General features: G+C 39.8%; 1 protein-coding gene across 4 annotated transcripts in view; it reads right to left on the bottom strand.

The window, feature by feature from the left end:
- Window positions 1-19,809, bottom strand: part of MSI2 (musashi RNA binding protein 2) — a 272,035-nt gene that overhangs the window by 168,073 nt on the left and 84,153 nt on the right. For all 4 annotated transcript variants that reach the window (XM_053454977.1, XM_053454979.1, XM_053454976.1 and 1 more), the window contains exon 6: window positions 17,799-17,891. In XM_053454977.1, coding sequence (XP_053310952.1) covers window positions 17,799-17,891 — 93 coding nt within the window. The remainder of the gene's footprint in view (window positions 1-17,798; window positions 17,892-19,809) is intronic.

Genomic DNA, 19,809 nt, shown 5'->3' with positions numbered 1-19,809 from the left:
ACACAGTCCCCGCAAACCGAGAGGGTTATTTGAAATCAATAAAGTCACTCATCTCTATCCCAGATATGACATGCAATTACATTACAGTACCTTAACTGCTAGATGCAACCAAGCTGCAAGGATTATGAATATGATGTAAAGCGCTCTTACCCTGTACTAAGAAGCAAAAGCCAAACGTGTACTCGCAACCGGAGGACTCAACATTTCCCTGAATCCAGTCATTCCACTGTACGACTAGCACCACCACTTACCACTGTCCCTAGCTCTTGGCACAGTGCTAATTTGCAGCAAATACTCCATTATAATGTGGACACTGGTACCACAGTCAGTACCTTATGAGAAGCTAGTCTTCTGCAACAAGAAGAGCTATGGAGAAGACTACAGTACCTCTACAAGGCATGCATGGAACGTGTATTAAAATACTAAACGTGTAATAAAATACTAAAATGTATTCTCATTGCTCAATGTGCTCAATATGGCATGGTCTACTCTCTTCCACTGCTCAGAAGAGCACATCAAGACTGTCATTGAAGATGCCCACCATGCTGCAAACATCCAAACTTCTTGTGCTAAAAGCATAATGCCCAGACACTTATAATTAAAGGGAGGGGCTTTCTATTAGTGGCTGGTAGGAGATGTATTTTTTGCACATAAGAAGCGTAAATATATATATACATGCAAAATTAGTACACTCAGGATTTTGTGCTAAAACAGGAAAGGGAAAGAGACATCTGCATTCATTTGCTAGTCTGCCAAATGCACCTGCAGCCGTGCCCCTTTCAGCTCCAAACACTGGATGTATGGGGATGCCAAGTGGTCTTAGTACCATTATTATAAATGCCTGCAAATTGTTAAAACAAATGTGTTTAAAAGTTACCTCTGATACTGTGGCATTATACTAGGCCATAAGATATGTGTGATAACTGATCCCAGCGTGACCGGGTGTTGCTGGTGGTTAGTATGGCCTGTACTGTAGTTCGCTTTTTTTCCCCCTGCCGAAGCCGGTACCTATACCAGCGAGACGAGCATTGGGTAGCTGCAGTTTTAGTTTAGATGCCAGATTTAAAGCGAATCATTTTAATTAGTAATTGAGAATTGATCTAGTGTCTGATGTCATCTATCTACTATTTCCCTTTCCCTATAGTTGTCTAGCTTTCGAAGGGTACATGAATTTGGGGAAAGGTATTTATTATATGTATATATATATATGTGTATATATATATATAGATATATATCTATATATATATATATATATCTCAATGGCTTTTTTAACTATTAATTAAAAGGTTATCTATTTGCTTGCCATGTGATGACCCTGATCAAAACTATCACCTGTGACTAAAGGCTCAGCTTTCTAACACAGAAGGATGCAAAATACAGAACGCCAGCTATTAGAACAAGAACGTTTATGTCACCACTCTACTAATGCTCACAATTACACCATGCACAAACACAGTCTATGGTTGCCTACGCAAGTCTTCAGCGTTTCGTGAGAACTTTCCAGATTCTCTCAGCCCAACAAGTATAAGAGGTACTTCATTTAATGCACCAAGCTTTCAAGTGTTTGTTAAGAGTTCAACCCTTCCTCATATACCCAACTACTGTGTATAACCCTAGATTTTATGTAAAAGGCTCTGAAGTTTACAAAGCTTGCTCCTTAATTCACTAGCTATATAAAAGGATAATTTTCATTATCTATGCCTGAATGTTCTCAGAAAGCTATGTAAATTTGTTTCATCAATGTGGAAAAGAACACAGTCTAATGACTGTACTTGGTGGACATTTGTCAGTATAACAGAAATTTAACCAACTAACTAATGAGTATAGAACTTCGTGTTCCTCTGTTGCAAAGAAGCTACTACTGATCCTTCACCACAGGGCATGAATAAGAGGAAGGGTCAAGTTTGCTACAAGGGTTCTCCTTCGTACCAGATACCTTTTAGCGGACAAACATTAATAATGTAAGATGTAAAGCTTTACAGACCTGAGAGGGGTCATGTAGCTCCGTAAGAGACTTTATCATTCTGTATGAACGCTGCTCCGCTAAAAGCTATGACAAATTTCTCGGAACAATAAGGCAATAGACATTTTTGCTTCAGAGGACTCACTGAAGTCAGTATGTGAATGGAACTATGTCCAAGGTTCAACACAATCAGAAAATCAGAGGGATGGCAAGAGAAATATATGTTTGGCTTTAATGAACATCTCCCTTAATAGTAAAATGTTCATTTTTAATAGTACAAGAAAGCTGGTATGAAAATGATTTTTCTCATTAAGGGTCTTTTATTCATTAATGTAAAAGTACCTCTTCAGTAAAACAAATTATATTTAGTGGTAGCTCTATTATATCTTAATGAATCAAGTAAAACAAATGTACTGAGCTTTGAAACAGTGCTGTTTTATCTATGTAGGCAAACTATGCTCTTACAAAAACAGCAATTAAAAGGGGGCAGGCAGTTTTACGTAAAGCATGCACCATTATATGGAAATATTTGCACGTAAAAATTAGTCCGCATCCGTCCAACTCTGGTAATAGGAACAGGAGCTCAGGGCTTGGAGTATGCATTGCCCCGAGAAGGTACCGTTGTAACAAGAAGGCTTGAAGCAGGCACTATCCAAATACATACAGTATCTCACAAAAGTGACTACACCCCTCACATTTTTGTAAATATTTTATTATATCTTTTCATGTGACAACACTGAAGAAATGACACTCTGCTACAATGTAAAGTAGTGAGTGTACAGCCTGTATAGCAGTGTGAATTTGCTGTCCCCTCAAAATAACTCAACTCACAGCCATTAATGTTTTAGACCTTGGCTACAAAGGTGAGTACACCCCTAAGTGGTAATGTTCAAATTGGGCCCAATTAGCCATTTCCCAAAAACTAAAATAAAATGTAAAAAAAAAAAAACACAAAATGATTTTTTTTTATTGAAACTGATATTAAACACATTTTTATAATGTGCATCATGTGATAAGCAAGATAAAATGGACTGGATGAGTATTGGATGAGTGTCCGGTCAGCCTGTGAGTTAAGTTTTTGTGAAACCTCTTTCCTTTCTCTAAAAACAACATTAAATCTAGTTTTATAAGCTTGCCACATTTCCACAGGGGTCAGTGGTTGGAGGGGACTAGTATTTTCAGAGGCATTTTATTAAAATGCCCCATTAAAGGGAAGGTAACCCATAATGAGAAATGATTCTAACCGCTGGAGAATCACTCTGTGCCAGTGTCTATAGGAACCATTACTGGCTGCCTATATTAATCAGCTGATCCCACACCTGCTCGTCCCAGGCATATCTAGGACGGTCTGTACAGTTCTAGGTCTTCCAGAAATATGGATCGAATATCCCACAGTGTACTGAATTTGTCTGCTTTACATCACAACCTTTCTGGATCAAGCGAGAAATATTTTTAACATTAATGCAAAAAGAGCAGAACAGTATTTGGGATGCATGCAATCAAAAAAAGTACAAATAAAATGATTTTTAAATATGCAAAAAGTTATGAGTAAAGGAGAATGAAGCGGTCTACACCATTAAAAGACCAAAATGCACACCGTAAGAGAGGACATCCAAACGCCAGCAGAACATTAAAAGGCCACGCGTACCACAAGCATTAATGACCCCGCTTTTAAAGCAACTTCCATTCCAGAGAATTATGGCTCAACCGCAGTCTTTAAAGCCAAATGATTATAAAAATAAGGATTTAATAAGAAAATGTATGACTATGCCAATGAATCCCAGAAATCTATGTTCCTGAGCAATAAACAGAATAATTGGTGTCAGGTACACTACCAAACGCTCCCACAAAAAAAAGCTAGTGATTTCAAATGGACAACATTATTTTACTTACATAATTATTTCCCTCCTTTTGCATCAAGGCTATTAACATTAATAACGCAGTAATAATAACAATAAAAATGTAGCAATTCATCTGAACAGTGCAAATTGACTGCTAAGCGCTTTAATGCAGAATGTTCCTCATCAATATAAAACAACCTAAGTATTTTTAATGAGATGAGCAAAGCACCCCACTGTTACAGTAATACCTGTCCCTTTATAATTACCACGCAGACGTGCAGGAAGGAGGGCAACAGACTACATGCTGTTTTGGGAGACACGTACATTAAATTTACAGACAAAAAGTTATATCGGAAGGGGGCTACAGTTGGGCTTAAGCCCGATGCTCAACCCAGGCCACCTTGCCAGGAATGGAGGACTATAAGCGGGAGACCACTCAGCGTAATCGTGTCCTCTTACACAAGGGCATTTTGTATCCAGTCACCGAGTCCAGAGAAGTGGGACAATCCCAAGTCTGGCCATGTTACGATTTATGTATATACTACTGTATTTCTAAAGTAAATGTGCTTTCTAAGCAGAATTCTTATAAAGAAGTATATTCTATTGTAGCGCATAAATGGGTTTATCTAACTTGGTGTGTTATATATATATATATATATATATATATATATATATATATTACAGAGCTGCTCAGACACAGCTATTCATATCTAATGCACAAATCCAATGTGCTTTCTTCTTTGATTCTATTTACCAGATTTTATGCATTTTACCTGAAAATCGATGATAAACTCTCAAGGCCATTAACAGAAAATGAAGACCTACACAGGCAAAGGCTGTATCTGGTATCCAAATTTGTTGAGTTCTCTTTTACACATCTAGTATTACAATCTACCTTAATCATAAAAAGATATGTGCCAGCCCAGTGTCTTCAGGAACAAATTTGCTGGGTAAAGTGCAGTACAAGCTCATTTGCAGCATTGCACAGACTCTTCCATATAAGTTCTTTGGATAACTTATTGTTCCTTACGTGTTTGTTATAAAACCATACTATAAGCATTCTGCCGGTGTATGCACAGACCCTTTCTGAAATGTAACCCATCTATTTTGAATGTGAAGATGTAACAAGCCAACTAGAAACATAGAATTTGACAGCAGATAAGAACCGTTCAGCCAATCTAGTCTGCCCCTTTCACAGTTTGTCCCTGCTGACAACCTAATGAATCAGTTTCACAGACCAACGGGACCAGTAAGCCCTTCAATTGCTAGCAATAGTCTTGGGGTTTCCATACTTTTAATGTGGCTGTGGTATGGTGGATGGCTTGCAAACCCCTACCATTAAAATACACATTTTTACTTATCACCGTGTTGTTCTGTGCTACTAAATGACATTCACTTGTTGTCTTAGGACACTTTCAACAAATGAGTATCCATGTTTAAAGTCCTCCTGTACAAATATTAAATATTGAAAACTAAATATTGAAAACTAAATATTTGTACATTTACTGTTTGGGTTATTTGGTCAGACCCCCCCACACACACACACGTTTTGCAACATATATTGTAAGTCAGCCATGCAGGGACCGAACACTTGTGCTCTGCTGCACTGTGTATTGTTGAGTTTCCATAATCATGGTCAAGTGGGAAGAACAGACTCTGAGACCATAAGGGCAAGTGTAGCGTAGAATTGTCAACCCAAGAGATTTGGTTTCTTTCAACCAATAGTTCCTACCGCTTACAGACCAGCTACTGTTAATTTTGTATCATATGCAGTGTCCCATTCACATCACACCAAATGGGTTCTGCCCATGTAATAATGTCTGTTCTCAACAAACTTAAACTGGAAGAGCTGAACCATGCAGGCTAGAAAAGAGTTAGAAATGTTGCTCATATGCAGCACCTGGAAACATTACCTGCTGAAGTCCGTCACAACAAAGATTGGATCCCCACTGAAAAGTCTTTATACCAGCTGAAAAAAATCTGGTCCATTGGGTTACCTGCATCAGTGGTACAGATGGACTGAATAATGGCAAAATATCAGAATGTTTTACAGAAAACTAGTCAGCAACGTAAGTTACTAGTCCAGGTATCCAACAGTCTTCATTTTTATTCTTATACAAACCTAGAAAGGGTAACTAATTAAAGACTACGACCATCCCACACTCCTATGTTACTGTATGCAGCAGCCTACATCGTTTGATCTATTACCGTATTGGCTCGAATATAGGCCGCACTTTTTTCCCCCACTTTAAGTCTTTAAAGTGGGGGTGCGGCCTATATTCGGGGTCTAGCGCCCGACGCCCGGGACATGCAGTCCCGGGCGCCGGGCAGGCAGCGGGGTTAGGATACAGATCCCCCGCAGCGGTGCAGGGGACCTGTATCCTACTCTCTGATACGCTCAGACAGCCTCCTCTGCCAGCACTTTCCACGGGGGGAGTGCTGGCACAGGAGGTTGTCTAAGCGCATCGCGCAGACGTTCACCGGCAGCGGCGATGTGCATAAACAGCCCCCGCTGCCGGCACATCTGCATGATGTGCTTTAACAATCTCCCTTGCCGGGAATTCTCACGGGGGAGTTCCGGCAAGGGAGATTGTTAAAGCACATCGTGCAGACGTGCAGGCAGCGGAGGTTGTTAACGCTTGCATCTCTGCAGCCGGTGAACGTCTGGGCGATGTACGCTAACAATCTTCCTTGCCGGCACTTCCCACGGCGGAAGTGCCAGCACCGGAAGTTGAGTATGCGTACTGTGTAGCTGTCCCCCGCCGGCCCTGCAAGACCCCGGGGAGTCTGCACCGGTAAGTCTAGGGGGAGGGGGGACCTCTTGGGGGCAGAGTGGCAGCATATCTCAGGGGGGGCACATCTCGGGGGCAGAGTGCATATCTCAGGGGGGGATAGAGTGGCAACATATCTCGGGGGGGCAGAGTGGCAGCATGTCTGGGAAGGGCAGAGTAGCAGCATATCTCAGGGGGGCAGAGTAGCAGCATATGTAAGTGGGGTTTTTTTTACTAAGAATTTTTTTTCTTTAAAAAAGCACCTAACTTTTAGGGTGCGGCCTATATCCGAGCCAATACGGTAATATGGACAGAAATAATGGTCCCGGGACACGTTTATCTTCGGAGACAACATACTTCTCTCCATGAGCACAGCATCCTCCATTATTGTAACATTTATTTGTAGTGATACAGCCACATTTGAGTGACATTTAAATTGGCCGAAGAATAACTGATAAAAGTGAAACCCTTGAATAAAACGAACTGCTCCTCCCTAATATGAATGTGTGCCAAACGCCTATAGCACACGGTTGGGCTGCTGGGCACTGCCTCTGGAGAGAGACACTTTCCCCCGTGAACCATTAACAAATATAGCAGGGAAAACATTGGCACTTCTGCTAGTTCAAGTCTGCATTATCGGCGGCTATCTCTAGGGAGGACTGGGCCGCTGAAATAAGCAGCTGGAACATCCCAATGATTGCCCCTGCAGGAGATGTATATAATAAAAATTGAAAGCTGCAGTATGAACTTCTCACATACTTGTCCTCTTGGTTTATTCATCAGAAATAATTATCTGTGCTAGCTTTCACGGGAGCACATATTTTATGATGTACATTAAAATTTAATGGATTTTTAATATTGTAACTACAGCAAGAAGCCAACTGAAAATTAAGCAATACATTTTTGCTGCGATTTGTTGTTAGCCAATGCATCAACAGGGTTTAAATGGATTAACAGATTTAAAAATAAGCATTCACACCAATACAGTAATAAAACTTCAATTTTACAAGAGCTGCAGGGGGGATTTTCATTATGGAACGGTAATGTCAATATGTCTAAAACCTCCAGCTATAGGGAGTGGGCAGCTTTATTAATGGCACCTATGGGTATCATGACAACAGGAGGTCAGATTACAGTTAGTGATATAGTGAGTACCCTGTTGCTCTACATTTTATACGTATACCAAATAGCACATATCACTGGGCAAGAGGGCAGTGTTTTCATTTGACTCATTACAGTGTGTGTTGAGTGAAAGATAATTGAATGGAAAGTTGAAGGATTCTTTTCATAAATAGGGATAAGTGGACATTCAGAGTGTTGCTTGCTAGAGTGTATCATTATGAAAAATGAATAACATAAGGGTTAAATTAGACTTGCTATAGCAAGGCCCACGTGTAGACTCAATGCGGTTTAACCCTTACAGGATCGTGGTTGTAGTGGCAGCCAGCTAGGTGGTATTGGGGAACAGTAGAAGAGGAGCATTCCCATAGGCGTTCCTCAAGTGGTTTTCAGAAAAGAAAAGTGTGACTGAATAAGGATGAGCGCACATGAATATTGTATTAGCATGAATGGGCAGTGACAGGAAAAGGTGGGCTAAGCCATCAGTAGACAGAAGGATCTGGGATTTAAGATAAAATCTGAGGTGTTGACCAGAGTGGACTAGTAACTAGGCGTTGTAAGTATCCTGGCAGATACTAGCCACCCACTTCATGACTGGCAGAGAAATCTGGTGATAACGCGGTGATGAAGATCAGTCTGGGCAGGGTACGTAGGCTGGATTGAAGGATGGTTTGGACAATCAAGTCCAAATAAAAGAAGGCTGCAGTAGATGAGACTAGAATTGTTTAACACATTGTACAGTGTATGAATTAGGGTTTAGTCATGTAACAGGTAACAGACCTGCTACAAAAGTGTGACTTTTTTTTAAACAACCTAACTCAATTTAATAAAATCTGCAGAGCAATTTAACTACAGAATTATGCAGGAATGAGAGGGACAAGATACAAAGGCAAATTATATAGTAGATGCTGTACCACTGCATTATTGCCGACTGCATGCTGCATACATATATACAGCAATCACTGAATGGCGATGTGTGAAGCAACAGAATATTAAGTAATGTAAAGATAATGTACCTAGTAAAATAGGATCGGTTATTCCAAGACACCACCCACTGCTACTACAAACATCAAAGGGCCAACACAAACTGCAATAGAGACAGCTTGTAATTCTAAAGAGGTATGTGGAAATTGTTCAGCGCCACAGGTAAACCAAGAAGTGTACAAAGGAGTTAACTTTGAATATAACGTGCCATAAACTGATTCACAAAATGTGTCACAAAAGTTGGAGATTAAGGCACCAAAATGAGACCAGATGGAAACCAACAGAAATTATGTTTTTATATGATAAAGCAAAAATATCTAAACCAAAAGTAGAGAGGTACCAGTGTGTACAAATGTTGACTTCCAAATGCATCATTTCCAAAATTAAATGCATGAAGAGATGTTTTGTGTCAACTATCAACATTTTCCAGGTTGCCAGAAGGACCAACATAACTCAGCTGGGCAACGATAGAGACAAAGATCTGTGATTTGTCATCAACCTGAAAACAAGGAATCGCCATCTGCCAGTTTACAGAACAGAGACGCCTGCTATCTATTGCTGGAGAACTACACCGTATCCAATGGTATTTGAAGACAAGAATTAAGGTTGGGGAGCCAGGCAACCCTTTGCGATTAAATGATAAAGTTGTCAGGAAAGCCAAAAGGCCTAATAACATTTCTTCCTAAATCGCATCACTGTAAATCTTTCAATCCCATCAGTTTGTCCCCAGCTTGTACATTATTGGTTATGACAGCAAAAAGTATGAACCCTCTTCATCAGAAAAGCAGAGTCAGTTACTTACAGCACAAGAGCTTGGCATTTTCCTTAGCTGTCATAAATACTCTTTAAAAAGCACTTAACAGAAAGCTTTCACCTCATATAACACAATCATTAAAAAATAACCATATGAAATTATATTCTGTTGACTTGTATTATTCCAGTAGCATACGAACGGCTAATATCAAACAGATTACACCACTTCACAGCTGATGTGAGCCGTCAAGACATGTATAATGTTACTTATTACTATAGAATATTACCAGAACACACATTTACTAGAGCCGAATGTCATTATTGGCATAAACTACTGTTCTGTGGTCGTAAAGAAATAAAACAGCCTCTAAATAGTAGCACCAACATTATAGCTGTTGATATAAATTATATCTTGGAAGCTGGGCAGGGGGAACAAAAAAAAAAAAACAACCCACGAAAGATCTGAAAATGGAAGCAGTTCAAACTTCTTTTACAGTAATAGTCTCCAGTTGAGCATAATCACCAAAGCTACAGTGATAAGATTGCCAAAAGTAGACAAACATCTGTGAGAGGAATTCATCTCCAAGGGAAAGCCAACAGCTTGTTATCATTAAAGAGGCGATGTGCGCTCTGCGTTTGAACTGCAGGCCGTCTTGTTACTGCCTTTTCTGAGGCAATTGCACCAGATGTTGGCAACTATCCTCAGATGGATGACAAGCACCTGCTGTTGGGGAAATTAAATGCTCCTCTGCCCTTTTTTTTATTTATTATTATTCTGCAGGGAACATGGAAGACAATAAAGATAACTGACCCTTAGAAATCACCTATACCACACAGTCTCAATAGTTGCTGACTGACAAGAACGAAAGAGGTTTGTGAAGCAGAATTTGCCTTCAGAAGACTTTTCTCTGGTTCTTAGTCCATATCTTTCTAGAGAACTGTAGTTGGTCTTTACTAGAATTTATTTGGGTTGCCACTCCTTTGGCTCAGGAAGCAACAGACATGGCCATAGTCATCAACATTGACTCACCAGCCCATAATTCTTTCACATAGTGGGAGCAAGACACACAGAGATGGAATCAGGCAGTGATCAGTACGCTTCTAGAATACAGAAAGAGCTAGAGTGGAAGAGAATGGGTGGGAAGGCTCATAATCATGCAGAAGTTGACTGGCTTGAGTAAAAACAGCCATGTGCACTCTTACAGGTAGAGTTTGTAATAAAAAAAACTTCCGCCATTGGCAACATGTTATACAACATATCTTTTTGGTGTGAGTGTAAATGTGTACAGTAATATGGCATATTAAACGTGGGGTACCTATTAATGTGTGCTATATTGGTTTTTGGTTCACAAAACAGAAGGCCGGGAAAACGTGTAAAAGTTTGCTTGGGTGTTGGTTCCCTTTTCCCACACAGTACATCCAATGTTCACTATATGGTGGGAGTTCCACTTTAATTAGTGGATGATATGATATATTAGATTGTCACGAGAAACATAAACCGACACCATCTTTATCTGTAACCAGAGCAGGCTTCCTGGTGGTTTAAATTTTTGTAGTGTAAAAATATACTAATGTGTTTTTCAACACGCTTATTTGTAACCTGATAATTGCCATTACGGATGGCCACGTACAGTAACATAGTTTAGAAATGCAATCAAATCCAGTGGAGAATGGTGCTGTTGAAAGTAAGAGCATCTCATCCAACAGAGTGCACCCAAGATACCTTTTCACAATGTCTGTAATCCTCGCTTCAGACAGATTAGCCAAATTAGACTGAGCCACTTTGACCTTGTCCTTGTGTATATGAATGTATGCCAGAAAGAAGATAGTCAAGAGACAAGATAATGCATCCAGCTGACCTAAATGAGCGAGCATTCAGCCCTGTATATGAGAGGCTCTAAATAGAAATCACTGAAATACTTTAAGTCCGATAGCCAAACGATTCATGACCATGAGCTGGATAAGAGAACTTACGATGCCGGTGCTTTACATAAGGCATAGAGACAAGATATTTAAATGGGGCAGATTAGCGGGATACTGTAGGTTTACAAATTTGTGTGACAGACACAACCAACAGCACCCTCAGGTCATTCAGCTTAGAGTCAGGAAGAGGATAAAAAGTGCTAGAGCAATCCATTAACAGTCTGCAAATAACAACAGCTGTTGCCAGACTGTGTGCAGAAGACAATTGGGAAGGTTAACCGCAGTCCGCACTGCCTTCCACATCTCTCCAACATAACATACACAAACATAATACTTAAAACATACATTCTCCTGTGCTTTTTTTTTTTTTTTTGATTCAAATGAACACAACCAATTCCAGAATACAAAACCTGGCAGCAGAAGAAGGCTAACAGAGTGGTCAAGTCAGAGGTCAAAACTGGAATGCTACAACAATGCCTTGCATTGTATGGTTAAACTCCGACTGTTACAGGATGTGTCCATTGTGGATGAAAAGAAGCTGTAAACACAACCGGTAGGAAACCTTTCAGTCACAAAATGAATCACATCCATGGTGAAGAATAAATATAATCTACCAGAGTTGTATGTACTGAACAAAAATAAATAAAAACAGAAAAACAAGCAAAATAAATACCCAGAGCATTGACGATATACTATACGGCCAAACTTTCCATCATTCACAGACGGTTCATTCCCATGATCATGGCAAACAATGTTCATCATCAGCCTTCCAGTACACCTGGTGCTCATAACCAAATGGGCCTCCCATTTCTATAGATATCTAGCAAACACTGATCAACAGAAATGCATAAACAAGATGTTAACTATAACTATATATCACAATGTAGTTTCTTTTGGGCTTCCATAATTCTTTTGAAAACTAAGGTTTCCAGGAACAAACAATTTAACAACATGCCTGTCAACTTGCTACTGATGGAGAACAGGGACCAGTCTTGTTTCAAGCTGCAGTACCCTTGGTCTTCCTCTAAAGGTTTAGGTTCGCTAAGTAACAAAGGACATTTGTATGTGAACAAGCAGATTTCGAATGCACAAAAATAAAACGAATAATTGAAGTTTAACAGGAAAAACTGGAAACTGCATCATGCACATTCCATGACTGGGGACTACTTTGTTTCATTCCTCTCCATTTAATCATAAATGCAGCATTTTTTTTAAGGATACAAGCTTTAAAAAAAATCCATGATAGCTGAAAAAGTGATAATGAGGAATGGTGTTGACATTTAATGTACATCAGTGTATATTGTTTACAACAGCCAATGTGGGAACGGTGTAGATCCTGGACGCATTAAAAGTATATGCGCAGCTTTGCTGAGAGTGTAGTCTGTAAGGTTTATGGTTAAGCAACAGGGTGCTGAACGACACAGTGTTAACATACTAAGCCACTAAATAGTCCAGTTTTCTCCGTCATCACTCCAACCCTCAGCGAACACAAACATCCTTTGGGTGAAATGAAAGAAATCTACATGTCAATGTCTGCGAGATGAAACAATTCAGCTCAAGTGTTGTTTCAGGACTAGATGAACTGTGCTTTCACTGACACAAGACTAAGACTCCTTGCACCCATTGGCACCAGCTCTTCAGCACTATTTCAGGCTCCCCTCCCAACTCCCCTTGGAATGAGCCTACACGGAGAAAGGCTGCTTTTCTCATGCTAACCACTCCACAGAGTTCAATAACATGCATCAGAATGGATCCTAGGAGCCTCTGGGGAGTTCTCAACCAGCGTGTTTAACTCTTTACGTTCACATACATACATACATTTACACTCTGTGGTCATGCAGCTCTAAGTTATAACATAGGGCAACTGTACTTTTAGTGCCACAACAGCTACTTGAAAGATGGATATATTTTGTATATGTATTGTTTTATATAGCACCATATCATATTCTACAGCACTGTACAATGGGTGTGTGTGTGTGTATATATATATATATATATATATATATATATATATAAAATATGTTTTTTTTACAGTTAGATCATGTTCCTTATTTTAATTTAGCATTGTTTTTACATAAATCTTACACAATATAATAGGAAACACACGCACACATAACATTACATAAACACATGTTCACAGACACACTGAGTCTAACATTGTCAACTGATGAACAATAGAGGTCATCTTCATCTTGGGTTCCCCATCAGGGGTGATCAATGTGTTTGGGTGTGAAAGAGTTAAAATGTCATGTCAGACAACAAGGTTTGGCACAAGCCCAGAAGCCACATGGGAACCAGGGCAGCAGAGTCATAAAGGCCTGATTGTAGCAGCCCACTGGATTGGAAATGACTTGTAGGCCTAATGAAACAAAACTTTGGCAGGGAAACAGAATGAAAGGAATGAGACAATAAAAGGCAGGAACAAAGCGAGCAGAGTTGTTTCAGCTTAGCAAAATAAGCTCACTTTGTTGTTGGGAAAAGCCAAAAGCCGATTAGGATAAACCAATGACTAAGCATAAGTCTTCCAAACTAATTACACAGTTCACCGTGTGAAGTGTGATTGCACGGCTGAAAAGTGGGGACCACCTTATCTTTCAAAGTTACACTACATAGAACCAGTACTACGTACAAAGCCTTTGCTATACATGCACACAGATGTAGAAAACAATGCTCCAGATTAAAGATCAATGAAATAAGCTTCAAAGGGCATGTTAGTAAGTGATGAACATCTAAAGGGCAGATTAGCCTTTGGCAGTACCTGGACTCACACTGGTATGTGTTGGTACCATGTCGCAGAGGACAATGCATTCTGTTGGCATTGTTACCAGGTCCATCTCTGTTTCCCGTTTCTAGGAACTGAGTTGGATTTAGTTAGCTTCTTCTGTAACCACCAAACTACGTCCCCACTTGTTTTTATGGCAATATTCTAAATCTTTTTCTTAAAGCTTTTCTCATAATAGTGGAAAAGGACACATATGCTAATCAACTGTCTTTGGATATTATTACTTAAGGCTTACCATTTTTGAAGGTTTTGAAAAGTCTAAATTAGTTCTTGCTTTATTTTTATTCTTAGAGACACAAAAACTGTTTCATAAATCACCATAAAAGTCTTGCTATAAGAAGTCATGACATTGCTGTCTCCTTAAAAGTAAATGGAGATGTACCCTCTTTAAAACAAGTCTTTCACAGGGGCACAATCTAAACTCATCAAGACCAAACCTGGTACCAGATATATATAAATCTGTACAATACGGGGACATCTGATAAATTACAGATTCATTTAAAGCGGAAACAAAAAGGGAGGAAGTCCCTTTAATTACATGTATTGCTGGTTTTATTACACATACATAATATTTATGAATACAGTCTCTGTAATATCAAGACTCCATAGGAATGCGGGATCCTTGTTTCAAATGTAAGGAGCTGTTCCTAAACAAAAGAACACGAGCCGACACATTCATGAATCTGCGATTGGTGCGACACAGAAATCACTAGAATGAGAAGTCTCTGTTTAGCATATTAGAAAGAACACTAAAATAGAGTTGTGATCATAAAGTGGGAAGGTCTGTGAAATCTAACAGGCAGAGATAGCATCTGAAGTGTTCACCTTCATATCCCCAGCACTATTCCTTTGATCATAGTATTTCAACTGGTCACCTACAGCCTGTGTTCTGTAACAGCCAGTGTCCTTCTTACTCTATGAACTTGGTAACCTTTACACGGTTATGTAGATCAGCCCCACAGGCAGTAATTAGATTTAATAAACATTCTGACCCAGTGCATACCTCTGGAATGATTTCTGCTCAGCTTACAGAAGATCTGTCACATTCTCAAAATTTGACTATTTACAGTCTGGTAAACCAAATAAACCGTAATATATATATAGTTATGATACAAGTTATTTCTCCCTTCTACTAATTTACTGTAACGCTTTTGTTCTGGCTGCCACCAACCTACTAAAAATGTAAAAAAAAAACAAAAAAAAAACTAGAGGTTAAACATAGCTGGAGGCATATCGCTTTGGACACTTTGTTTCGTGTGAGCTGCCAGGCACTAATTAAGCCACACAGAATAATAACGATTTCTGGTCATATACTCAAACTACTTCAGCCTTTATGCAACTGGATATTTATTTTAAGGAGAAAAAGTCAGATGCTTTAAAGTCCCATCCACATTGCCTTAAGCACCATCTCCCAGTTACTGAAACCATATGTGCTCCTCTCAATGACCTGCATATCAGATCTCTCTGGTTCCCACCAGAACTGCTCACTCAACCTCATGTTGTGTACTAAACCTTTCAGTTTAGCTGGCCCTTCCTTCATTTCAGACGACAAATACCTTCGCCATCCACCTATGCTTTACATTTTGGTTGTTCACCTTAAGATAAATGCGGTACTAAATTATTATTATTGTAACATTGTATCAGGTACATAGTTAAGCCCAATCATTCTTGACACTGTCTTTCTGATTACAATACATCAATGTATTTTAGACAGTTTTGGAGAGAGGTACTTGGTAGAGAGGTAAGCTCTGTGTGGTCTGTGAACCGCGAGTGACGGTTACCGATTTATTTTAATGCACAAAGATAAGAAAGGTTTTAACCGATGAGTGATGAGGTTAAAATAAAAGTGATAGCAGGAGCCACGCAGACTTGTTTCCTGGGCTGGAATATAGAGGGCACTGGGCTTTCTATCCCGATTGGTGTACTGAAATAGCTATGAAATACAACCATGGGAAAACATGTAGGGGGATTGAAAAGTGGGAGAGGGTTTCTAACAATCAAGAGATAAGAAGAATGATCACAAGTAGAGTACGCAGAGTACCAGAGAGATGGTAAAATAAACAGGCTTTGTCGTTACCCTTAACTGCATGAAATACGAGCGTGAGGAAACATTTATACTGTAGCTGGACAAAAAATGTTATATGTTATAACAGACCGCCTGTGCATGACTACTCACGCACACATATGTAAAGAAAAAATAATAATATAGCCCATGCCTGCCGCACTGGATAACAATGCATGAACATTTATCATGGACAAACCATTAAGCTTTAACCTGCGCAAGACAGGCAACGTTAACATTCTGTAAAGGCTGCCAACTATTTTAAAGCCAGGATTATGTGCTGTGCCATTATTTTGCTAAACAAATTCCTGGCTGCTCCTATCCACGATTTTCACCTGCTCCTTAAACCTATTCATGCCGGACAAGCAAAAGGGTTTGAAAGGGTTAAACTTTAATCAGAAAGCTGCTACCGGGCTTGGACTAACCTAAGCATAAACACATGCTGACGCATCTGTGCCAATAAACATCTAAAGTCTATGCAGACATCCAACTTCATGCTGAAATGATACATAAATCAATAGTCTAGACACATATGTTTAATTATAAGGCATTTGATGCTTGGTAAATCTGAGTTAGTCCTGAAAACTAAACTCTGGCTTTACTATGCGTGTCCAGCCAAACGCACAAGAATGGACAAGCTAGACCCGGCAGAGCACCTGTGTCCTGATGCCACCAGCCAGTGTCCCGATAGTTGTAAATGCAGCAAGCTGCTAGATAAAACAAAACTTACATCCATCATAAAAAATTGGGGATAACTCAACTCACTGCCACCATTCATCTGACTTACACACATTGTAACTTCTGCTCATCTATAATATATAATGTTATGGTTTTTTTCTGCTCACATGTCAAACTCATGGCTGCGTGAATTATGTCACAATACAAAACGTCTCGACCAAAGCTGTCCAGAATCTGCTGCGACTAATGCCATCGCGGCTGGAACATGGATCGTGTGTGAACAAGAGTACACATCATGCAAATCCAATAAAAACAATATTAAAACATGCAAATCCATGCACATGCTTATATTTTAGGAGAAAATGAGACTAGAGTCTTTTTTTCTTCCTGCCAGCCTGCACCCACATCAACGTCATCTATACAGCTCGGCAGATTTCAACGACTCGCAGCTTGTGAGATGAGCTCCTGTTGCATTCAAGGGATCCAAACTCAATTGGAGAGTTATGAGAAGGCAACCCACAAGGTCCCATTTTCAACCCCCATTAACTTCAATGCAAGCTCAAGTCCCAAATAGTGCGTGAAGATGAAATATGCACGCGAAGAATTCCAATGTATGTTAGATGCACCAGGGAGTACACGTATGGGGAAATGGACAACGAGACCAATGTGTCATCTTTTCGAAAGCAGCGTAAAAATGCATGCTGGTTTTTTTTTTGCATGTTTAAATAGATTGGACTCGTTCGTTTTAGGTCCATTGTAACAGGAGTGTTAGGGGTAGAAGTTACAGTAGCAAAGAGGAGATAAGACAATCTATGATGTAGAATTTGCAGGAGGTATTCTGGGTCAGTGCCACTAAATCTCGGATAGTAGGGAGGAACGTATGTATATCTTTATTGTCTTACATCGGCAGGTTGGAACTTACCTTGCCAAACTGTTCAAAGTATTGCTTTACATCTTCCACTACTGTGTTCGCTGATAATCCACCTACAAATATTTTCTTTGTTCTTGTGACCATCTGCACAGAATGACAAAAGAGGCACATGGTTTAATCAGATTATTTGTCACAACAAAGTCGGACAAAAATATCACCCAGATACCCTGTTAATCCCATTAATTAGAATATTTTGTATGAAAGGAATTTAGATCTCGATCCAATTACATTTGATGCAGTTAGTGTTAGGGCATGTGTAGACAACATGTTAAAAAGAAAGCGCTTGCCAGGGTATCAGGGATGGCAAATAAAACAAATATCTGTTCTTTCCCACGGTGCAGTTCTTAAAGCCGGAATCCAGCATGGGACACACACAAATACACTTTGGAAATCACTAAAACAAGGGAATCAATAGCTGTCCCCATCCCAAGCCCAAAAATGTCTGGAAAAACAAACAGGCAAAAGGTGAAGGACATTTCTCTACTCACAGACAAAACATTCCTGCTTACACAGCCCCTTTAAAAGTCATCAGACTAAGGCTCTTTAAGGCCCCTCGTGAATGCATGTACATGTATGCATGTGTTAATGGTAGACTTCTGCGGTGCACGGCAATGCAGTAAGCTGGGTGAGCATTATGAGAATCAAAGAACACGTACATAGGAATGAGGTTCCAAGCCAAGCACACATCATGCTTCCCATAGGTGTAAGCATGTAAACAGGAGCATGTATAAAGCAATGTGAGGGGCTACACACTGCAGCCTGCCTGAAAACATATTCAAATCAAGTAGCATCTGTGAGAAAAGGTATTCTTTGTGTTGGTTAAGTGACATTTACTTTTCACTTTATAGTTTATTTCACACAGTACAGAAATCCTAGTCAGGCTTTTAGTTGATGGGAGCTGCACACTGTAGAGCAGAACTTATAAATCTGTTGGTAAGAGCGTGGAATGGGAAAAAGCGTGTGTGTGTGTGTGCGGCCGAGTGCAGTTTGCTCCGATATTCCCCCTGTTTGTCTGAGTCTGTTGCGTTCTAGACACTGAAGACTCAACTACCTTCTCCTTAGTGAGTACCGAGCATCTAAAAGCAGTTGGATCAAGTTCTGTACAACCATCCATGAGTCTCATGAGCAGCCCATAATTCTAGAACAACCAATGCCTATGCAAAACCTTTTGCTTTCACATGGAATCAAGGGAACTTTGATTTTAAATCATACGTTTTACAAATTAACCTAATTTAAAATGACTAAACCTGCACGCACTTACACGCTGTTGTGTATATATGTATTTATACAAACTGGACCACTGATTAAGCGTGATATTAGAAATGTTGCTTGGTTCCTAACTGAAGAGCTGCCTCTTGATGACGTGGGTTCCTTTAATCAGTACTACGTGTTTGCACAGAGGTGGATAGGCCAGCATGGTTGTACATTGTGCTTAATCACACCTAAGTTTCTAAGACAGCATCAGAAAAAGGACCAACAACTGGAGAGGAGGGAGATGTTTGCCAGTCTGTGCTCATCCTGAAAGGCCAGGTGTTATGAGTCCGCACTGCCTCCCTTACGCTAATTAGTTCAATCAGCCTTTATAAGGGTGCTGGAGGACACGAGACAGAATATGTATTATAATGCTGGTTCTGCCACAGGATGTTGCCTTTCTCGGCTTCCATGAGGCAAAACTTACACTAAATCTCCAAAACAATGACAGCAATTGGCAAACAAAAAGCATACAAAAGCTTCCTTCAATAAACAAAAGCTGTGATGGTGACAGTTCCCATTAAATGTTGATTAAGAGGCTTGATCTGTAAAATTTAGCATACTGGATTTCCTTTCACCTACATTCATACGGAAGTTCATGCCCGGGATCCCTTGCTTGATGATGTATATGATCTACTTGGGATGTACTGGCCACAATGCTCAACAAAAACAGCCGTCAGCACTTACATTTTCAACAAATATTTCGAGGATGCAAAGAATTAGTTTTTGTTTTTTTATCTATTTCACCTTA

This window comes from Spea bombifrons, chromosome 2 (genome assembly GCF_027358695.1).
Source record: "Spea bombifrons isolate aSpeBom1 chromosome 2, aSpeBom1.2.pri, whole genome shotgun sequence".
In the NCBI taxonomy this organism is placed as follows: Eukaryota; Metazoa; Chordata; class Amphibia; order Anura; family Pelobatidae; genus Spea; species Spea bombifrons.
Note: the sequence above shows the minus strand (reverse complement) of the source record. Positions and strands in the feature narration are given on the sequence as shown.